At 38.0% G+C, this 22,633-nt stretch overlaps 1 protein-coding gene across 2 annotated transcripts; it reads right to left on the reverse strand.

The window, feature by feature from the left end:
• Positions 1-1,050: 1,050 nt before the first annotated feature.
• Positions 1,051-21,288, reverse strand: LOC145765406 (prostaglandin E2 receptor EP4 subtype-like). 2 transcript variants are annotated; one of them, XM_082577225.1, is made up of 9 exons: positions 21,020-21,288; positions 18,462-18,639; positions 16,948-17,126; positions 16,282-16,434; positions 6,835-6,975; positions 4,628-4,728; positions 3,725-3,836; positions 3,313-3,411; positions 1,051-1,619 (listed from the first exon to the last, which is right to left on the reverse strand). In XM_082577225.1, the coding sequence occupies exons 1-9, from the start codon at positions 21,113-21,115 to the stop codon at positions 1,464-1,466; spliced, it is 1,215 nt and encodes a 404-aa protein (XP_082433351.1). In that variant the 5' UTR covers positions 21,116-21,288; the 3' UTR covers positions 1,051-1,463. The 2 variants fall into 2 exon arrangements, with proteins under 2 accessions (XP_082433351.1, XP_082433350.1); XM_082577224.1 differs by having other exon boundaries at positions 16,948-17,129.
• Between the last annotated feature and the right edge of the window lie 1,345 nt (positions 21,289-22,633).

A 22,633-nucleotide genomic window follows, 5' to 3' on the forward strand; every position in this document is an offset into this window, starting at 1 on the left:
TTGCAGGGCAAACTTAGTCTACATTCTATTCTATCGCTTAAGTTTTATTTATACTTGCGAGGAAATCTTGTCTTTGATAACTGCATATTTTTTCTGACTTTTTTAGGTGTAGCTTCGGTATGGATAAAAGTTAGGCTTTTTGTTTGATATAGCCTATTATTTTTGTCTCGGACTTTTGTCAAATGTATCGTACCGGTATTATTATTATTATTTATTTGCAATCAGACTCAAAGTCCAAAGAATTCAAATTTTTAACAGGCATCACACAAAATAGCAGACTAACACAACACCAAGCAGGTTACATCAGACAACGTACAAAATACTGTTGTAGTGAATATAAAATGTAGAATTAAAATGCTATAGGTTATAAAATGCTATATGTAAAGCTATAGGCTATTCTGAAATACACTTGATTGATTTATTATTATCACAGTTAGTGCTTTGGTTTTCAAATTGATCTGCATGCTGCCACATAATGTTACTTGTTTCTCAGACTGTTTGTTCGCTTTTTCACACAAATAGAATGATTCAAGAGCAAGGTAGCCTACTATATTTAAATGACTGAAGTGGAACTCTGCTAGTTCTTGTTCGCAAACCACCGTCCAGGCAACAATCGCGTTGGTTTAATACGAATCGAAAATTGAATTATATCAGTTTAAGAAACGTAATAAAACGGCAACTTTTACTCGAGTTGTTTTACGATTTTTTTATGTTTTAAAACCGTACCAGAAGATTAATGATGGAATTGGGATGGAAGACTGTTTTCCATCCCATTCCATCTTTGACATTTTCCATCTTTCATCGCAAAATATGCCTTCCATTCCATCCCATCTCATTCCCTGGTTGCGATGGGGCATTTTTTTGTGTAATTTATTAATTTATTTCAGTTTTAAGCACGTCTGAACGGTCACGCTTTGTCGCTTCTACTTTTTTGGAGTTTAGAATTAGACCTTTGCTATGTTGACATGTAGGCTGTTGTTTTTGCTGTGGTGATCAGAAATAAAAACAACTGGAAGCTTTTTAAAAGACATTGACGTTTTTATTGTTTCAACTCACAGTGTAGACCTACTTTGCGGTACATAGCCTATCAGAAACTCGGAATCTTACTTTGAAAAATTGAAGATGAGTTTGGATAAACAACAATTAATTTTGAACATTTGGTAAAAGTATATCATACTATTGCTGTCCAAAAGGTTTTGATGCAAATTGGCAGTGTGCAGTTGTCCTACTGTACAAGTGTAAACCAAATATCTTTAGCTCATAGCTCATATTTCGCTATCGTTATTCGCGTCATTGGAAAGCATAGAGCAATATAAAAAATCATAGAATATCGAGAAGAAAAAAATACGTTTCGAACATCTTTTGCAAAGACATGCATCAAACCCAGAAAACTGACAATAAAAACTTAAATTTTTCAACATGTCAGTTACAGTTAGGTTCAGTTAAAAACATAAACGATATTATTAACGTGCAACAAAGTCAGGTGAAAGGTACTGTTGTCTATCTAAAGTTGACTGAACCGGCGAAGTTGTGTCAGGTTTACTTGATGTTAGACAGGGCAACTTTTTCACAAGCTGAATCACCCCTTGGAAAACAGATCGTCTGCATAAAATGTATACCTGAAAAAACAAAATGCTTTTAAAAAATAGCGGTAAAACTTATAATGATTGATAGAAATACCAAAGCTTTGCGCTTGTTTTAAAGCAAATACATACGTAAGCTGAACTGAACACAATTGAATGTTGCCAAAAGACAAGCTTGATAGTTTTACATTACAGTATGTGTTACATTTTTCTCATTATGTGTTCAGTATACAGATTGAAAAGATATGGTGACCGTATGCATCCCCATCTGACACTTTTTGCGGTTTTATTTAGATTTCTAAAGGAAGCTGTTCGATAGAACAACTCTCCTTTAATTGGTACAACTAAAAGCACGCAAGCCCGTTTGATCTAACGCATTGATAAAACATAATCATGAATTATTAAGGGTTGACGTGGGAAACCTCAATCACACAAAAAGTAAGTCCTATTTTACATTAATTCAGCGTCTGTAAACATTGGATCAATGTAAAAAAAACAAAATTTTCTAGCTTGGCAAGATACTACCAAGATTCACTTGATTACGACTGGAGCACAAATACCGCACGCAATACACAAACAGAAATAAAATTGACGTTGACTTATCAAGTTGCCAGGCATTCAAAATTTCGTAACAGGATAATTCAATTAGGTCTAAATGATTGCAACCGCATGTTTCGCAGAGGAAAAACATAACACATCGTGCAAAGCACTGCAAACAAAGCCTACGAGTGGAAAGAATCGTATTTTTATCATTGGATGTCTCTTAGTTTTCATATTGTTTAAAGACAAACATACAGTCAAATGTAACGGTGCTAGAAACGACAATCAAATGAAATCAATGATAGAAAACAGAAAGGCTACAGGCTACATGGAATTTTCTACATTTCTAGTTGTAGTTTTATAGCTCAAATCGCAACGATGACATCAAATTCAAGTAATGTAGGCCTACTGGTCTATCAATTATAGTATGTGACAGCTTTCTAGAATGTTTGTGTAAAAAAAACCCAGCCAACTGCTTAGTATCTTCGAATTGTACATTTTCGTGTAACGCGTGTTTTGAAAACCTTATGATTAGATGCGACTTCTGACCTACAAAGGTTACCAACGCAACCCAGCCTACCTAATTTTGACAAGTGGACTCGGTAAGTGGAATAAATGACAGAGGATTGACAGTAACTGCAGGAAAATAGCAATATCAGACAACTCTGATAACGAATAAAGTGTTTTAGTGCGTAGGTCTGTGAAGCATTTACAAATAAGAAGTAACTTGAAGGCTGGTGGTATCGGGATGATTGGTTTTAATTCAAAAAAGACTGTGTGTATAATTAGTGCCGGTTTAATGTGGAAATACTTTAAATTCATTAATGCGGCGAGTTACGTTATGTAAGACAACACAGATTTTGAATCTGTTTCAACAAGGTAAACTTCAACTTCATATTATAAAAGTATCATCTCTAGGTAGCCATGGTAGTACCAAATGAGCGTAAAGGTTGAGTAAATTAATTTCCCATTGCGCAGGTGTATATGTCACAGCAAGGATGGCTGAATGGCCAGTTTTTTTCGTTTACACCATTACTCTCACTCAATTTGTTACACGATTAAAAGGCAAGCGGTGTTTTCAACATCCAGCTTAGTCGAGTGTAGGACCAAGATTAAAGTTAGAGATCAAACGTCACATCCTCCCTAACAAATAAATAAACCTGTAATAGGCTATATCCACTATGCTTACCCAAGGGTCTAAGATAGGATTAGCGGCCACCAACCAAATGGCCGTTCTGTCCGCCTCGGGAGATTTATTAACTCCGGATTGATTGAGCATGATCCTAATCTGAAATATGAATAAAAAACGCTTTTTTTTAAATAATTTTCTCATGAAGAACGTTTTAAAATAATACAAAAAAAATATTTTAATATAGTTTCACATACACAGCCATATTTTTGACGCTGTTTAGCTTTATATTTGAGAGAAAGTTTTCTAAGTAAATCAGTGATAACAGCACGATAGCATAGCAAAATTGTTATTAATGTTTTATTGATACGCTTGAGAGCAGCATAGTCCAATGGCTGCAGTGTCATGATATAACACCATTGCTACCATCTCTTAGAATAAGATTGTATAATGTTTGATAGAAACCACTTACCAGCAAAGGAAACCAACAAATAATGAAGATCGTCGTTATCGCCAAAAGTTGAATTATCATTTGTGTTTCGCAACTCAAAGCTCTTCTGCGGACTGAGCGGTTAAAGGTCATACTGGAATAAAAAGGAACTGGTCATGAACGCTTTTCTGTCTTATTCAACAAGATTTAAACAAATAACCCAGCAGAAGATTTATATGACAAGTACAATAATAATAATCGTGTTTTTATTTGCGCCCATTGCGATAACATACAGTACACTGCGATCACAGATGCGATACAACAGACGACAGGAAGCAGCGAAGTGACATATAGTCTTCGAATCAGCTGCTCCCCTTATTTTGGCTTGCCATTAAGTGTCTTTGCCGAAACACAGCCGTGTGGTCTGGAGCGGTGTCGAACCCACGTCCTTTCGAACGTCGCGCAGACGTTCTCACCACTCGGCTACGCAGCCGACAAGCCGTTGTTTTATTCTACTTTCAAACATAGTAAAAACATTGTATAAAAATAGAAAAAAAATTTAATGATACTGCAGGGGTATACCAAAGCTTGGTTTATTCCAAGCTTGGTTTCGGGATAAGCTTTGCAAGCAAAACTAAATAGTTACTGAGCCAGTCTGAAAGAGACAAGCTGCTTGAACTCAGACAATTTGGCAGAATGTTTTTTAGAAAATTGTGCCTATTTTTCCATATTCTGTCACAAAAATGCTTCATTTCTTATAATATGTTTTCAGGGGAGGCAAAACGAACGTTAATGTTGAAGAAACACATACAAAAGAGATAAAAGGTGAATGCTGACGCCGTAAAAAAAAGAACAAAAGTTACCAAAGATATTTGTAGGCTAGCCTACATAAAAATGTTTTGCAAGAACCAAGACTTGTCTAAAAAAGTGCACACACTTCCATACCTGTTATTCATTTTAACAAGGCCTTGTATAACTCTTGCATTACAAAGTATTGTGATTATGATCATAACAGCTCCTAAAGCGACGTACAAGTAGTTGAACACCTGGAAAATAATAAAAATACAATTGTAGTCAAACATTTCAAATTTACTAAAAATGGCCGATTTTGGTCAAAATGTTTACAAATACAATTCGACAGCACATCGTTATGCTTTTTTTTTCATTTTGTTGCGATGAAAACTGTCATGCATTGGTTTTGCCAACTTCTTTAGTTGAAGTCATTGTGAAGTAAACAATGTGTCGTGTCATATAGTAAACAGAAAAATAAGCAGCAAAGTGCGTGTAACAAGTAACAAATATACGTATAACAGTTCAATAGATTATGTTATAGTTACAAAAGTATAAGTTCTATAACAGAAAAATTGTGCGATGTGACTAATGTGCGTACAGAAATTTGCAAATAGAGAACAAACATGTAAAAAATATACATTTTAGATAAACTAGCAATTGAGCAAACACGTAAATGTAAACTGTTTGAAATTGATTCCTTGCAGCAACAGCAACACTCCGAACTCGAATATTGCAACAGAAAGCGCAGCCTGACAATTGAGAGTTAAAAGTTGGCAAATTACACCCAATCAGGCGCGGATTTATGGGGGGGGCCCAGGGGGCCTGGGCCCCCCCCGAAATTTTGTGAAAAATTGTAGAAATTGTATGTTTCCGCATCAAATGGTTTGATAAGCTTCTAAACAGCTGATATTAGTCCCTCGGCATCACAATTGATGAAAATGGTTCTTTTAATGTCTATTTTATAGCATATCGTATATGTCGTAGTATCATTGTTCATAACTGTTTAGCCTTTTCTTTCTTTTTAATTGATTTTCAAATTTTCTGGCCCCCCCCGAAAAAAACTCTTAGATTCGCGCCTGCACCCAATGTGTCACGAACATTCCAGTACAAAGCGTATCGAGTAAACCTAAGCGCCGTTGAACTATATGGATAATTGCGGCACGTTTAGTACAAATGACATTGCCACCCAGAACCTAAGAAAAAATCATTGCAACTCGATTTGTCAAAGTCATGCTTTCAAAAAATTACTTTGAGCCGGTCTCTTGAGCTACACAGAAAGAAATGTATAATTTGATGCGACTCATTAGAGGCGCATGACTCCAGAAATTCATTTAAGCTACATATTAAGTGCAGCTTTTTTTTACAGCACCGTCGTTCCAAAACAGAAATTTGCACTTATTTTATTAGTTATTTCAGGAATTTTTTTTTGCTTTTGTTTTCAACAATTTACAAGTCCATCATGGTACGTGTGATTATTATAGTTGTGTTTTGATAGCTATCGTTAAAAAGGCAAATTTTAAATCTAAAATTTGACAATTTTAAAATTTAAAATTTGACTCTGCATCAGCAAACCCACAAACAAACCTTAACTTTGGCAAAAGCTAACGTTTGCTTTGACACAAAAATCGATTTTCAGCGTCGCAAATTATAAATCATCGGCCTTTTTCAAGTATTTAGTTGACAGGTTTCACAATTTTGCTTTGCAAAGTCACAATGTTACAAAGTGTTCATGCGGAAGTCTGTAGGCAACACGTCGCCAAATCAAAAATATTGGTAAAATACTGCGTTTATAAGCTCAAACCGGGGACATAGTGGCTCAAACATTTTACAGTACTTGCAAAATAGCCTATATAACGAAAATACTGTAAACTGCATGTAACTGGATTGAGGGGCATTATTTAAGCTCAAATATACGTATTACATAACAATACGAGAAGAAATTCGTTTTTTGTTGCAATTTAAAAAAAAGTTATGAAACCAAACGTTGAGAACCACTGAACAACTATTGTTCGAATCCGGTGGGTTGTAATAGTGTTGCCATAGTTTTTTATTGTGATCTGATCTACTTATTTCTTAGTCAATCGCCTGTTGATGATATAGCAAAAGTGATCTCTCAAAAAACTATCAGCTAAGTGCTAATTTTTTTATTTATTTTTGCAGTAGTAGCCTACACATCATTCATAGTCGGTTAAAAACGTAAAATGGCAGCACATTGGCTGAGAAGTTAGGTTGGACCCACAAGTTAATGAACATGGATATCATCCAAATTAGTTACAAAGGTTGAAAAATGGTTTCATTCGATCAATACATCTACCAATAGGCTACCAATAGACACCAAACTTTACCAAATTCCAACTTACTTTGTCCTTTACCAATACAGCATTCCAATTCGCAAAACACCAGGAGTACGGGTACATTTGGCGAATAGTTCCAAAACCAAATATTGGCATGAGGCAAAACAGAGCTCCAACGACTAATATGATAAAAGCCACCGCAATTGCCTGCAAGTTATGTGTATATTCAAGCAAAGTGACATTTCAGGCATTCAGTTCTCCTTCAAAGCAACATTTCCTATTTATAGTTAGTTTGTTTGTTCATCCACAAGAACTTTTTTGCATTTTAAAATAGAAGAGTGGACAAATTTAATTGATTTTTAAAGGCTAATCTTTTGAGGATTTTGACACGAATTTTATTTGGGTGATTCAAAACGAAGTAAAAGTTGACCGTATGTAATTGTTTGGATATTAAATAAATACAATATTTGTCACAAAAAATAGTTTCAATGATTATCTAGAAATTTTTTATTTTTTTAATTAAATTTTTATAGACTGTTCGGCAAACCTTAGAAAGACACGAATCACCGGTTATAAATTTTATGCGATTTCTTTAGAATTGTATTTCGAACACATAACGAAATGAAATTGTTTAGATTTCGAAATGACGAAAAAAAGTTTTTTTTTTATGCTAAGGAAATCAATTTTAAAAAACTGATGAAAAACGTTGAATTGAGACGAGGAATGTTTTCTAGGGACTGAGCCCCCAAGGAATGCAAACCTGGTTAAAACGACACAATTTTCGTCTTCAAATAATTAGGAGGCTGCCATATCTTTCTGCAATATGTGGCAGATTACCTTTTCTTCATTCGCTGTACAGTGTACAGTAGCCCAGTGCAAGCTGGTATGTTGACACTGTTGGCAGGATTAAAAGCTTATGAACAAACTATTCACGATTTATCGCTGTTTTAATGATCTGGTCATTTATCTTTCTTAATATCTACAACATAATAATGGCTTCCGATTAGCTCATAATCTTGACTTTGTGCTTTCATATGACTCGATTACATAAAAAATCAATTAGATTTTCTCCGATTACGAAGCCACCTTTCTTTGTGAAAAAGAATAGATGTTGGTACCCAGTCAGAAATCAGTCCTTTTTACATTGATTCAACGTCTGCAGACGTTGAATCAATGTAAAAAGACTGATTTGTTTGCTGGGTAGCAGTCTACCTGTGATTCGAATATGTTCACTCATTCATCACTGTCAGAAAAGGAAATGGATTCTTTCTCTATTTATATTGTAAACCGTATAACAGACAGTCTGATTTAACTAGGCTTAATGAACCGATGTCTTCAGGTATTATTTAAAATTCGCGCTTGCTTATAAGGTGGTAGTCTAAACTGGTAAAATATGCACCAAAATGATGACATTTTTGTGAGGCAGTCTAAGTTAACTTTGACTAAAAATTTTAGTGGAAATCTGTAGCCTTTGATGACATGCTAGTAAAATTTCAGGTAAATGTATTTTTTCCAAATAAACCAACATACGTGCAAGAATGAATACATAATAATTATTATTTATTGCAAAACGGTCTGTAACAAAACAATCTCATATAAAAATGAGCACCAAAAGTATTTTGGAAATTATCGTCCATCAGATGTAATTATGTACATTTTTTCACAGATGCGTCGAAAACACATTTTCCCAAAGACTTTTTTTTAATGTGATTTTTGCATTGGTGTTATCTACAAACCAATAATGAATATCACTTGGTAAACATGAAGTAATGTAGTTGAAAATGTACTGACACGTGTTATAACTAGGGCGAATTTTTGGTAACCTAAAACACTCAAAAAGGTAACTTTAATTTTGCGAAAAAGTAGCCAAGAAGTAACTTTATTCAGCAAAAACAAGAAAGCGAAAGAAATAGCAGCAATTCAACATAAAAAAGCATCTAAATTAGTTTCAATTTTAGCTCAAATTACATATATGAAGGTGTTTTACATTCTTTGGCAGGAAGCTTCTGTCAATCAAACACTTTAGCTGCTTCAGGGAAAACAATTGGTTAACACAATTTGTTTCATCGAAAAAAAAAAAGTTCATGAGTTTTCAGGAATACACGTGGTCACAGCGGTAAACCATAATCTCTTCGTGAGAAAATTGTAACATAAAGTTCCCGGATCCGTTTGTCTGCATGTAGTGACCGAAAAAGAAACACTCCTTGAAATGTCTATTCAATAAGTGTATTCCTGTAAAATTAGCCCGCGGCTATCGAAATCGAGATGCAACGCCTTACACCTCTAAAAACTGTCACTACGATACAGATTACTTGGATAAAAGACGGAGAATTTGTCCAGCTAGCAAGCACCAAATAAACCAGTTAAATGTGCGACCGACTTCCAACAAACAACTTCCAGAATGAATCAGAAAAATTTGTGATAACTCAAAGGCACGTCAGCAGTTGGCGCGACGCAACATTTCATGTTTAAACAGGTTTCAAACCGAAACAGGTTTCAACCGGTTTGACACAAGTCTTACGAACGATGGTGCAATTTTGGCTCATGTTTTAGGAATTTCCATGACGTAATATTCAGTAGACTTGAACGGTTTTTTATGACGTTTGATTAGGTGAACAATTGTCTGGAACATAGCGGCCCCTAGTTATGACAGTCTGACATGGCATAACTAAAAAAGAATTGACGACAATTGTGAGCCAATGAATAAAAACACATGATACACAAATTGTTTGAATCACTCACGTTTAAGTTAATACGCAAATACAAAGGGCATGCAAAGTATGAACAGCAATAAGAATAAACACGACGATACATGAAATTGGTACCATAGGTAGTAGGTACACGCAAAAAATGACGCTATATACAATGGTTGCGATAACAACCGACTGTTCTGGGCTCAGACAAGTGTCGGCCACCGCAGACAAAACCAGGCTCAAACCCTAACACTTAGGTGTTCTTTACGGGGGCGAGGCACGAAATATCCCTCAACACATAGTCTACTTTCACTTTCCCCGTACTCTCATCATAGTTGCAGACGGCAACTTTAGCTCTACGAACCACAGGCTTCCCTTTCCTAATTTGTGGAACTACCTCATGCACCCTCAAAAGTTGATACTTCCCACGTTTACCAATGTCCTGGAGAGAACCTACCACTACAAGTTGACCAGGCTCCGAATTCTCGGCCATTTTTAGCCATTTTTTCCGGCCCTGAAGACCTGGCAAGTAAAAATCGATCCATTTACTCCAAAACTGCTGAGAAAGTGACAAATTGAACCGATAATCCCTTCTTAATTGGTCACGATCATGTGGTTGCCCAACAGCACAGTATGGGTCTAAGTATGGGGTCAAAAGTGAGGCAGGGGTGATGACAGTAAAATCCCTAGGGTCGTCACTCAAAGGTACTAAAGGGCGTTCGTTCACGATCCGAACGGCACTGCCAGAGTTTGCAAAATACCATCTCGGTAATAAAAAATCCTTAAGCAGGTCCAAAGAGCGAAGCCACGACTCCCACTCTTTAACAAAGCTATCAGGGACCTCGGTGACCCAATCAAACTTGTCTATCGCCAATTGCTGAAGTATAAGGCGTGCTTTTAGAAAAAATAGCGCTCCAAAGCCTAGCGGATCAAAATTTTGTCCAAGCTGACTGAGCATACTTCGGCGCGTGTGTTTAGCTAAGGGCTTTAAGGAACATGCGATACGCATCTCGTCAGACTCGGTTTGCCACACACAACCCAATGTCTTCGCTGATGTCAAAGTCATATTTTCAGTCTGAAAGTCAATGTCACGAATCAAAGGTGAAAGCATCTCATTATCCAAATTTGACAAGACAATCATAGCCTCCTTGTTAGCACTCCACTTACCAAGTTTAAACCCACGGCTATCAAACAAAGCAATTGATTCATGAGTGATTTGCTGAGCTTCCTCTAAGCTATCAGCCGAAAATATAAAATCATCCATGTACATATTATTTACAATATTGCAGAGAGTCAATTCACCAGCACTGCTGGGATTCTGCTCGATTATTTTCTTTATAGCCAAGCAAGCGATATACGGGCTACTCGTTATTCCCCAAGGGTGTACACAAAAACGAAATGGTACCATCCTACCATTTTCAAGGTCATCATCTTCAAACCACAATATACGAAACAAATCCCTTTGCGACTCAGGTAACTTTATTTGAAAGAAGCATTTAGTCACATCAGCCATGAGACCAAATCTACCAAGCCGAAATCTAGCCAAGACATCTACCAGAGGGTTTAACAAGTCAGGACCCCAAAACATTACATCATTAACACAAGTTCCTCGAAATTCAGACTTGCCATCGTAAACAATGCGCTTTTTTAATTGTGACGTAACAAAGTATGGTAAATACCATTCAAATCCCTTGACATTTCCTGCTTCACCAGTACGCTCAATATAGCCATTTGATTTAAGATCTTTCATGGTGTCAGTAAGGAAATCACGAAGTTCAGGTTGTTTTAAAGCCTTCTTCCTTAAAGCAGCAACTCTATCTGACGCCAACACAAAATTGTTAGGTAGATCAATATCTTCCTTCAACGGAACAGGTATCTCAAATCGATCATCTTTCAACTCAATATTCGGTTCAACAAGTTCTCTAGCCAAAATGTCATTGCGAGACAATTCACAGGTTTCATTTTGCAAGGTCAAATCCTGAATGACTTTATTCAGGTCTGCTATTTCCATATCGCGAGACTCAATTTTACGCTGAAAGCCAGAGATGACATCCGACTCTGAAGACGTCTGCACTCTGCACACTTTAGCAACGCTTTCATCTAAGGGTAACTTACCACCACAAGCCAACCAACCGAGAGGAGTGAGCAAAGCATGTGGTTCACTACGATTTTCACCAACACGCTCTTTTTTTGCACACATCAAATAAGCGTTGTCGTTGCCAATCAGTACATCTACAGTACTACAATCATTCAAATGAAACATATTCACGTCATGAAAATGACGGAAACCATTTAAATCTTGTTTATGCGGTAAAGTTTTAACATCATCAGCCCAAGCTGGGTTAACCACCGAGGTTATATCACAAAACAGTTCATCTGTCTCTAACGACTGGATGTTGAGTTTGACAAGGTCAGCACAAGTAGCTTTCTGACCAGCCAGGGTATCCATTTTAAACGACGCTTTATCGTACGGTTTAAGATCAAGTTCACACACGAAATCACTCGAAACAAACGTCAACTGCGAACCAGGATCATGCTGACAATACACCAACTTCGATTTGCCAGTCATTGGATTCAAAACACGAGCAGCAGTCACGCGGTTAAAAGCTGCTTTAACATTTCCAATCTTAACATTACGCACAGGAACTCTGGCACGAGCATCATCTTTCCCAACAGAATCCAGAGAATCACGTGACGTCACATAAAAATCATGCAGAAGAAAATAGTGTTTCCTATCGTTGTTAGGCCCACACTTACGACTGTTGTTTCTCTGGGCAAGAAACTTTACGATAATTGCCTCTACCCAGTGATCAATTTCGAGTAATGGGTAGTACCAAATTTAAGTCATAAGTAAAGTAGACAACCGAAACAGACATTGCCGTCGGCTGCAGCGTGGGTCAGGTGTACGTCGGAAGGCGTACACCGATGCATAGCGCTCAAGTCCGCTTTCCCGCAATGCAGGATAAAGATAAACAAACAAACAAACAAACAGTTATTTGCATGAACGCAATCCCTAACCATATGCTGGCGCAAACAATTCAAGCATTTGCCAGCTTTCACAATGACATCTCTCCGATCTTTAGGTGTCAAGCGAAAAAAATTCTTTACAATTAGACAAAAAATGATCTTCAACTTGACCACGTGACGAACAACAAATGCATGCCGGCAGGTCTTTACGTCTAGCTTCACCACCGCGCGGTGCGCCAACAACAGTCGAGTACAGCGAACTCCCTGACATCACATCATCATGGGGTTTTACGGACGTCTGCCTAACCGGACATGAAGGCAATTTTCCTTTGCCAAACTTTTTAAATTGCTGCGACTCACCAGAATCGCCCATTAGCATAATGCTAAAATCAGTCGACTTACGCGTTTCCTCCCGTACTACAAATTCAAACAAACTCTGAAAAGTAGGCTCATCAGTGCCACCATACTGATCACCTAAAAAGTCAAGATAACGCTGCTTAGCGTCAAACGGGAGTCGCTTAGCCAAATCCAAAACAAAACGTCCTTCTAATTTATCACGCTGACCATAAGCTTGCGCGTAAAGCAAACACTGCGACAATTCATCTTTAAACTCTTTCAAATCACTGGAAGAGATAGAAGTCAATTTGCTACCATAGCGATACTTTCTAATTTCTGGTTCTGCAAAAAGACCTCCACGAACCCCAAAACGCTGGGACAAGCGAGCTAACGACATTTCTATCCTGTCTTCCTCTGACAAGCCAGGGGTGTCAGAAACCAAATTAGCAATCGTTTGCGCAGCTGTTCTAACACAAGCTGCTTGTAACAAAGTCAAACAAGTCCCCTTAAAGGGCGAAGCTGCCATTAAGGCCGTAATACGATTTTTAAAGAAGATAAATGGCATATTATTACCATCGTAACCAATCAAGGCCGCCTTATCGAAAAACGTCCTACTATTTTGGTATTCAAAAAAGCAATCCTGCTGTTGAGAACTCGATTTAGCGGGAGAAGACAAGCTATATCCCTTAAGGGGCTGAGTGGGCTCAGTCACATGCACAGCCCGATCAGACGCGATACGCCTCTCACAACCACCCAAATTACGTGTAGCTGGGCGATCAAAACCTAGCGGCGCAGAGAACTGTGAAGGGGGCAAAGCATTACTACTAATGGCGGCCCCGTGACCTGTACGCTCTGGGGGAGGAGTTCGGTTGTAATTCGCAGACCTTGGCTCTACAGCATTCGGAAGACCCTTAGCCGCGGCCCCGAGACCTCCTGAAACAGCTGGAAAACGTGTGGATTGCCCTGGTCCACTCACAGGTTGAACGGGCGTTTGGAAAAGGTTATGTAAATTAAACTGCGATTGATGTTCATTTCTGGAATGCCTAGAAGAGCCCTTCTTAGAGCTACGCCGAGAGCCCACCTCTGATCGATATTCAGCTAAAACTACCTCTTTACGTTGTTCAGCCCTCAACTGAGCGTCTTTGAATGCGAACTCAGCAGCTCTCGCGGCGGCCTCAGCTGCTCTCGCTTCGGCCTCAGCTCTCGCGGCAGCCTCAGCTCGAATGGCCTCAGCTCTCGCGGCAGCCTCAGCAGCTCTCGCTTCGGCCTCAGCTCTCGCGGCAGCCTCAGTTCGTATGGCCTCAGCTCTCGCGGCAGCCTCAGCAGCTCTCGCTTCGGCCTCAGCTTGTATCTGGAGCTCCTCTCGTCTTAGCTGTAGGTTAATTTGTGCCACTATCCGAGACGAAGTCATAGACATCCTAGTGCTTACATTTGAGGCGCTATCCTCAGGATGTCAGCATCCAACATATCTGAGAACTCACTTTCTTTTTGTTCAAAGTTATTTTTTAACGAGTTAAATTCGGGATTTACCCTATCACGAAGTTCTGCCAAGATTGCAGAGTTAAAGATTTTAGTCAAAAGAGCATGGAAGTGCCGTAATTCCTCTTCTAAAGTAGATAAGTTAGATCGAAAAATTAACAGTTCCTGCTTATCACTCAAAGAACCTAGGGCTACAGAAAGTTCCCCAATTTCAGTCAAAATATCCCGTCTAAGATGCCGGGCCTCTCGAACTGACTTAGCCTCATCGTTACTGGGTCCCTCCCCAGAATGGCCTGCCCGACCGCAAAGAACATCATCAGGCTTAAACTCAGTCGAGTCTACGGCGGTCGAGTCCCTGTCGCCACCGAGTGTAGACATATTAAATGTTGGGGCTAAATTAACAATTAAAAAAATTAAGTTACACAAACACACAAAATTATTAGGCTACAGTAGTTATAAAAAACTTAACTGCAAAGACCGTAAAAATACAAAAAAGAATTTAAATGCACGATACCGTAGCTGTACGGGTATGAAGTCCTAAAGTCCACAAACTTGCTTGGATTCTTCCACTTGAATCTACAAGCACAGATGGATTGTCTTTAATCTTCTTTCTTGCCAATGAATGTCAAAGTTATTTTTCTTCAGTACCAAACTGAGAAGAAATGTCTTTACTTTCCTTTGCTTCTGTAAGAGTGTAGACTACCAACCAACAAATCTTCTTTTATTATTTCTTGTACTTCTAAGTAGTTCTTCTGCACTAGCTGACAACAAACACGTCGTTTATTTTTATGCCTTCAAGTGCTTCTTGGCCTACCAGCTAACAAGAACTCGTCTTTTATTTTTTATGTGCTTCTAGTGCTTCTTGGCCTACCAGCTAACAAGAACTCGTCTTTTATTTTTTATGGTCACAGCGGTAAACCATAATCTCTTCGTGGGAAAATTGTAACATAAAGTTTCCGGATCCGTTTGTCTGCATGTAGTGACCGAAAAAGAAACACTCCTTGAAACGTCTATTCAATAAGTGTATTCCTGTAAAATTAGCCCGCGGCTATCGAAATCGAGATGCAACGCCTTACACCTCTAAAAACTGTCACTACGATACAGATTACTTGGATAAAAGACGGAGAATTTGTCCAGCTAGCAAGCACCAAATAAACCAGTTAAATGTGCGACCGACTTCCAACAAACAACTTCCAGAATGAATCAGAAAAATTTGTGATAACTCAAAGGCACGTCAGCAGTTGGCGCGACGCAACATTTCATGTTTAAACAGGTTTCAAACCGAAACAGGTTTCAACCGGTTTGACACAAGTCTTACGAACGATGGTGCAATTTTGGCTCATGTTTTAGGAATTTCCATGACGTAATATTCAGTAGACTTGAACGGTTTTTTATGACGTTTGATTAGGTGAACAATTGTCTGGAACAACACGCGATACGCACAAGCATACTAGTGCAAACCTAAAATCCGTACCATAGTAGAAGATATATTAATTTAAAAGTCTTAGCATTACATAGAATGTAAATTTATCTCCCCAGTAGCAGTGAAAGATAAATAAATAGGGGAATTACGCAAAAAAAGTAACCTAACAAATGAAAAGTAACCTAAAAAAACAAAAGTGCCTTTTGGTAACTTTATAACTTCTTAAATATTGACCCCACAACCATGAAATTTTGGTTCTACATTTCTTTTGTTAATCGGTACAACCAAAAAAGTAACTTTAGTGACAAAAAATCGCCTTAGTTATAACTGAGTGCCACCCTTTAAACAAAGTGTGGTTGATCTCACAGATTTCCTCTCCTGGAATGTAAAAATTGTAGTCTACCCGAGATCTAAGTATTGATTTGGGCATGGCTGATAAAATGATGCCATGATAATGTACTCACAACAATACCACCCGTACAGTGTAGTTTGAAACCAACAGAGATAAAAATGATAAAACGTTTTTTTTTTTTAGCTAAAGCAAACTTGGACATTCTTTTGTGAATGCATAGCAAGTGAATGTAAATAAACAGAAAGCTATCCATCAGCTCATACCTTTTTTGCGTTGGCATGGGTGTGGTAGTAATAAGGATGGCGAATGCTGAGTAATCGTTCAATTGACATTGTCATCACCATCGCCATTGTGGTGAAGCCAAAAAACATCATTGCAAACGCGCTGTAGAAACACAGAGCTTCTCCGCCCAAGTACTGCAAACAACGAGAAAACAACGTTGTAAAAACACAATTTACATCTTTGTTGTAGCCAGGCTTATGTTGATGGTTGCAGATTTAGATTAAGTGAAAGTGAACCACTTTGAAACGTGTCATAAGTGCCTTGCCAAACAAACAGCCAATGCGCTCTTGGGCGGTGCCGAACCGGCGTTCTTTTGAGAGTTTTATCCTACGAAGGTAATCTCTCATCAAAAACAACATGCTGCAAAGTTATTGATTAATTGCAACACAGATACGACCAAAATATTGAATTGTTGATCTAAATTTAAAGAACATTGCTTATCAAACCTAATGCAGCAATAACTGATCAAATAAAGACGTTAAATTTCTCAAATTATCATTCAAAAGAGAAATGCATTTCACGATGTTTACAATACAACGTGCCCAAGTTGTGTATGATATATAATTATAATTGTTGACACAGTCCATACAATTCACAGGCGGACAAGAGAAAAAAGGTCATGTACTCCAATAGTTATCATTTCTTACCGTTATCCGATAGTTTTTTACATAAAGAATAATGGTAAGCGGAGATGTGCAGACAGATCCCATCAAGTCCAATACGGCCAAGGTTAACACTAAAGTGTGGAAAGCACCGAACTTGACTGCAGGCTTGCAGCGGACTCGAACTCGAATGCGAGAAACTCCAGATGCTCTTCTTCGATTGTCTGCTGACAAAAATATGTTGTCAGTCAGCTAGGTTCAATCGTAACTTATCGGACACCGAAATGCATCAATTTAAAAGTTGTGGGCAATGAGTTCGAATCCTGGCAACGTTGTATTTATTTGCATGTAAAAATACAAGTTCAATTATTTTATTACTTTCAACAAAAAGATAAATAACAAAAGTAATTAACTATGGCATGCAATTGCCCAATTGAGGGCGTTTTTTGTCTTAAAAAAATGGTATAACATCAATCAATATCCGTTGAAAGATCTGATCAGCTTGCCTACAAAAACAAAAAAACCGTTGTTGATTACTCAGCTTATGAATAAATCAATGCGTTTATTTCTTTTTAAACTTTTTAAATAATGGTAACATGTGGTTTGTTAAACAAATTTGTATTGATGGATTAAAAAAGCAAAACAATATTTTGTTATTTTAGTTTCTACAGATTCTGATGTAAACGTTATCTGCAAGACTCACAATTTAATGTGATTTGAAAAGGCAGGTTACGCTGCGACAAATGAAATTAATAAATAAAAACCTAATAATCTTGTTGCAATTATGTCAGTTTTCATTTCAGCTTATAAATATTTAAACAGAGCATATTTGGTTATTTGTACAATCGCATTGCTGGAGCAGGCAATATTTGAAGCTAATAGCAACGAAACTTTATGAAAATGATACTACGACCAACAAAGGAAAAACAAAAGAATGTTGATCATATTGATTTGACAAAAGTCACACTGTGTTATCTTGTTGCTCATGTATTGACAAAACACTTCCCGAACACTTGTTCTAACGTTTTCAGCATGTGTTACGGTATTGCATTGCCAACCGCTGAATCGGTAAACTTACTGTGTTTACTATGCAGCAACAAACAGTGTATGGTGGTGTATTAGCGGTGAGGTCTACTGAAACTCTGTTGGTTGAATTTGCGTTTGCGCTGTTTTTTTTTGTGTATGAATTTCGTGTGCTTTTGTATCTGAGCAAGTATTGATCTGGGTCTGAATAAATTGCACCAACTTTTCAATTTCGTTTAACTCTGTATTTACAGTGTAGCCTACAATTCGAAGACAGCATTTCCTTTCTATGAGTATAAACGACGCTCAAGCAAACGTTTAGTTCGACACCGCTCAAGAGCAGGTGGCTGCGTCTCAGCAAGGCACTTAATGACACGTTAGAATAAGAATGTAAACCAATGACTGGGTATAGACTTTTGCTTCTTCTATTTGTCTTTTGTGTTGCATGTAAAATTACATCGCAGCCTACTGAGTTTTGTCACAAAATAATAATCTTAAAAATAAAAGAAGATGGTTCTAGTACAAATGCTGCACACCTGTGAGGTCCACTTCGTGTAGGCTGTATTGGCGGTCACGTGATACTGTTGGTTGTGAATCGTACACCGTTGAGGTCTTGTGGCCTCCGTGGCATAAGACGTATAGAAGGCTGGCGATCGCCAGGCCATTGCTGACCACACCCAACGCGAACATTATGACTGGAATGATGATGCTGTTCTGAAAAAAAGAAAATTTTGTTTGCGAGAAAAATGCAAGAATTTTAAAACGCACCTTGCAATAAAACTTCTCTTTTAAAGCGTTAAATTACACGCATTTACAGTGAAAACAGGTGCATGGGTATTTTGGTCGTTAAAAGCCTCCAGGTTCTAGAAGATTCCAGTTACTCCTGTTTCATGCAAAATGCACAAAAACTCAATTTGAAATTAAAGCATTTTCAATCCTCATTAGAACCGCACATGTTACATACAATAAACAACCGCTTCCGAAAGGCAAGCAGTTCTCTTCCTTTCTCTTTCAACGCGGTTCAGTGTCACACAGCTGCAAATCTTATCTTCAAAATTCATGTCAGTTGTTGAGAATCACATTACATTGTTGCTACTGTGCTTTGCAGTAGAAATGAAACTAAATCATATTTCATTAAATTCAAACCGGCGATTTATCAAAACACAAAACTGCGTTTCCGAAGTATAACCATGCTGGGCTATATAAACTATAAACATGGCAAGAAGTTTCGAATTGTCCTCAAAAGGTTGAAAGATTTGATAGAACCGTTTTTTTAATCTATGTAGGCTAAGCACAAATCATAGAAAAGCAAAATAACTTCAACCTTGCGTGCTAAACGAAGTATGCGAAATACAAAAAGCAAGAGGGTAACCTAAGGTGTTTAAAACAAAAATACCACAACGAAAAATTCCTTCCTCTTAATTTTATTAGGTTATAAATAAACTTTCTTAGTGAAAAAATACGCTTGTAGGACCACGTTGATACAGTGAAATTGCGTTTCGCTTTGCCTAAATAAATGTGTTTCAGACTGTTCACAATGTGCATCGTTTGATGGTTTAGGTTGCCATATCCTTCAAATATAGGATTGTAACAATGTTTGAAGCCATTGAGCAGACTACATTTTGTCAAAATTACAGCAAATAAAGCCAGCAGTCTCTAAAAACCTTATAAGCTGTTTTATTCTTATTGGGACCGTCACAAGGTTCTGATTCAAATATGATTTTTTTGTTGGTTCGATAAATTTTGGTCAGAGGTTGTTTGTTTGTCGTATCCAGGCTTTACACCTGGTGGTTGAAGATTTAGATTAAGTGGACGGGAAGGCAAGGAAGCCAATCTTCATGTCCGTCTTCAGGCATGCCTTTAAGTGTCTTGCCAAAGACACAGCCGCATGCTCTTGAGCGGTGTCGAACCGCCGCCCTTTCTATTGCCGTTCCAGGGCTCTCACCACTCGGCTAACAACAAGCAACAAGACGCTGATTAATCTGGTAACATGAATCTCTTTGTTGAGGTGGTGGCTTAGATTTGATGACAAGTAACCGCAAGCATTTTCGATGATGGTAAATGTTAAATATTTTCTGGCTTTGTTAAAATCGATTGTAACAGAATCATGTTTCTGTTGCGAGCCCAACGCGCTAACCACTCGGCTAACCTGCCGAGTGGTTAGCCCAACGCGCTAACCACTCGGCAGCAGTGGCCGAGTGGTTAGCGCGTTGGGCTCGCAGTCGAGAGCCTGCATGTTCGACTCCAGCCACTCACACTTGCTGTTGTTTCTCTGGGCAAGAAACTTTACGATAATTGCCTCTACCCAGTGATCGATTTCGAGTAATGGGTAGTACCAAATTTAAGTCATAAATAGAGTAGACAACCGGAAACAGACATTGCAGTCGGCTGCAGCGTGGGTCAGGTGTACGTCGGAAGGCGTACACCGATGCATAGCGCTCAAGTCCGCTTTCCCGCAATGCAGGATAAAGATAATAAAACAAACAAAACAAAAAATGTTTTTAAAAAATTGAAAAAAAACACTAGTTTCTGTTTCGTCACAAATTTTCTGTCTTTTGTTTTGGTTCTTGTCCAGATAAGTTTTGATTGAAGAATGTCGGTTTCTCTCAACTTCTGAACAGTCCTTGTTTTTGCAACTTTTAGTAGGCGATCTAAGAAAACCGTTTCCAATTGCTAATATTTAGCTTCTCCAATGAAGCTAAGAAGTTTTCAACATTTTACACAAAATTTCCCCTTGGCGTACTTTTTGTCATAAAATTTACCTAAACATATTGTGAGATCGCAAGCTTTTGTACTTTTACCCACACCCAATTTTTCCTGTTGCTTTAAACATGTCTCATAGTCAGGCGTAATTTACCCCAAAAAGTAAATTAAATCACTTCTACTGTAGCCTACTGTCTTGCACTAACGTCATCAAAAGCACCTCATTTATGCAGTATTCAATGAAAACATCGTTAGTTAGAAAAAATTATGGAGTTTGATCACAGAAAAACTAGTGAGAATATTTTCTCACTCATCAGTTGTCCATTGACTTAATTTGAAGCAACATAAGCAAAAAAGTATAAAAGAAAATCATAAAATAATGTTCACTTACTGTTGAAATAGCCAGATGAATAGATTTCACCGAGTTAATGGTTGTGCTTGAGCTCACATTCAAGAACATATTTGTATAATTCTGTTCAAAATCCATACTGCTAAGTAATTTACAACGGCGAGATCTCTTCTAAGTAGGCTACAATGATGTCAAGAGCGCTCTTCTTGTATTGTCAGCCTTAATTAACACTTAGAGCTTCAAGAAGGAAAGCGAGAAGTTCTTTTTACAACTTTTCTCTTCTCTAAAGAAGGTGATTTTTGTACTTGAAAAGCAACTATGTCACGTTTTTAAATGATACCACATAGGCTGTAAGCTGTGAAATAAGAAATAAATAGTTGAAACGCAATGCCTCAGAAGTAGTGGAAACTCTAACAAGCCTAGCCTGCGAAGTCTACTTATCCTTTGTACTATACTATAGCGCATTCACTAATTTTACTTTACCATCCTCATTCAGGTAATCGGTAGGGCAGAGCGTGGACTCGCTACGTCCACGGGCAGAGCGTAGCCAGTAAGAGAGAGGCTTAGAGGAGCAATCGCTGCACCCTTCAAAAAAATCTTGCTCCCTCAAAAAGGGTTTTTTAATGGTATTACAACGTTTTATTGACATTATATCACATGTTGAATAACATTTCATAAATGAAATGTGCCGAAAGGGAAGAACTACGTCACCTAATCAATTAATCAACTAATTCAACAAAATTTCACAGCAAAAACGCCTAACAACACAGAAACTCAACAGACAGCAGACTCAAGCGAAATAAAACAGCCTCATAAAACAACGACTCGCTGACTTCAACACCATTCGTCATGGCACATGACTAGGGAATTGTGTTCCGAAAGCTAGTGCAAGGTGCAATTCGCTATTAGGGAACGTTCAAATATTACGTAACGCTTTTTTTCCGAATTTTTGACCCCCCCTCCCCCATGCAACGCCAACGTAACGCTTTTTTCAATCCCCCCCTCCCCCATGTAACGCTTTTTCACTACGAATTCAGCACAAAAAACTACCATTCCGTACTCGAAAGCGTTACGTAACGTTTTGCTTGAACCCCCTCCCCCCGATGTGACGCTAACGTAACGCTTTGCATAAACCCCCCCCTCCCCCTCGAAGGCGTTACGTAGTATTTGAACGTTCCCTTACCGCAGCAAACTCGCAACATCAGGCTAAAACAGGTCGTTAATATCTACATTGTGAAGTAAACAACGGTCCTGCTGCTAAAACTCAATTTATTTCATTTCATAAAAGCTTAGTTGCATTCAGTGGGTATATTTTTAAACAATCTTTTTATTTCAAATTTTTTAAATGATTGCCCTCCTCCCAACAGCGTCACTGCAGTAGGCCCTAGTTATATTGACAATAGCAATATTTACAACAAGTGTTTCCATTAGTGGTCTACATAAGGCATGCACAAATACGTGGATCTATTCCAATACTTTTATTTACGGTCTGCAAACTATATCACAATTTTTACATCTTGCTCTGAGGTCTCTACTGAATTGACACTCTGGTACAGTTGCCCCCGAACTGCATCCTCATCAACGGATTAGTTTGATCTTACATTGATTGGTGCATTTATTCAATTACGTCTGCAGACGTTGAACCAATGTAAAAAT

This window comes from Aplidium turbinatum, chromosome 2, assembly GCF_918807975.1.
Source record: "Aplidium turbinatum chromosome 2, kaAplTurb1.1, whole genome shotgun sequence".
Lineage (NCBI taxonomy): Eukaryota > Metazoa > Chordata > Ascidiacea > Aplousobranchia > Polyclinidae > Aplidium > Aplidium turbinatum.

Excerpts from the sequence above, each read along its gene's own strand:
- LOC145765406 (XM_082577224.1), bottom strand. The coding sequence starts at position 21,115 with ATGGATTTTGAACAGAATTATACAAATATGTTCTTGAATGTGAGCTCA. Across the intron at positions 18,640-21,019 it reads TTCATCTGGCTATTTCAACA|AACAGCATCATCATTCCAGT; the intron begins GTAAGTGAACAT and ends TCTTTTTTTCAG. Across the intron at positions 1,620-3,312 it reads ATCCTATCTTAGACCCTTGG|GTATACATTTTATGCAGACG; the intron begins GTAAGCATAGTG and ends TTGTTTTTTCAG.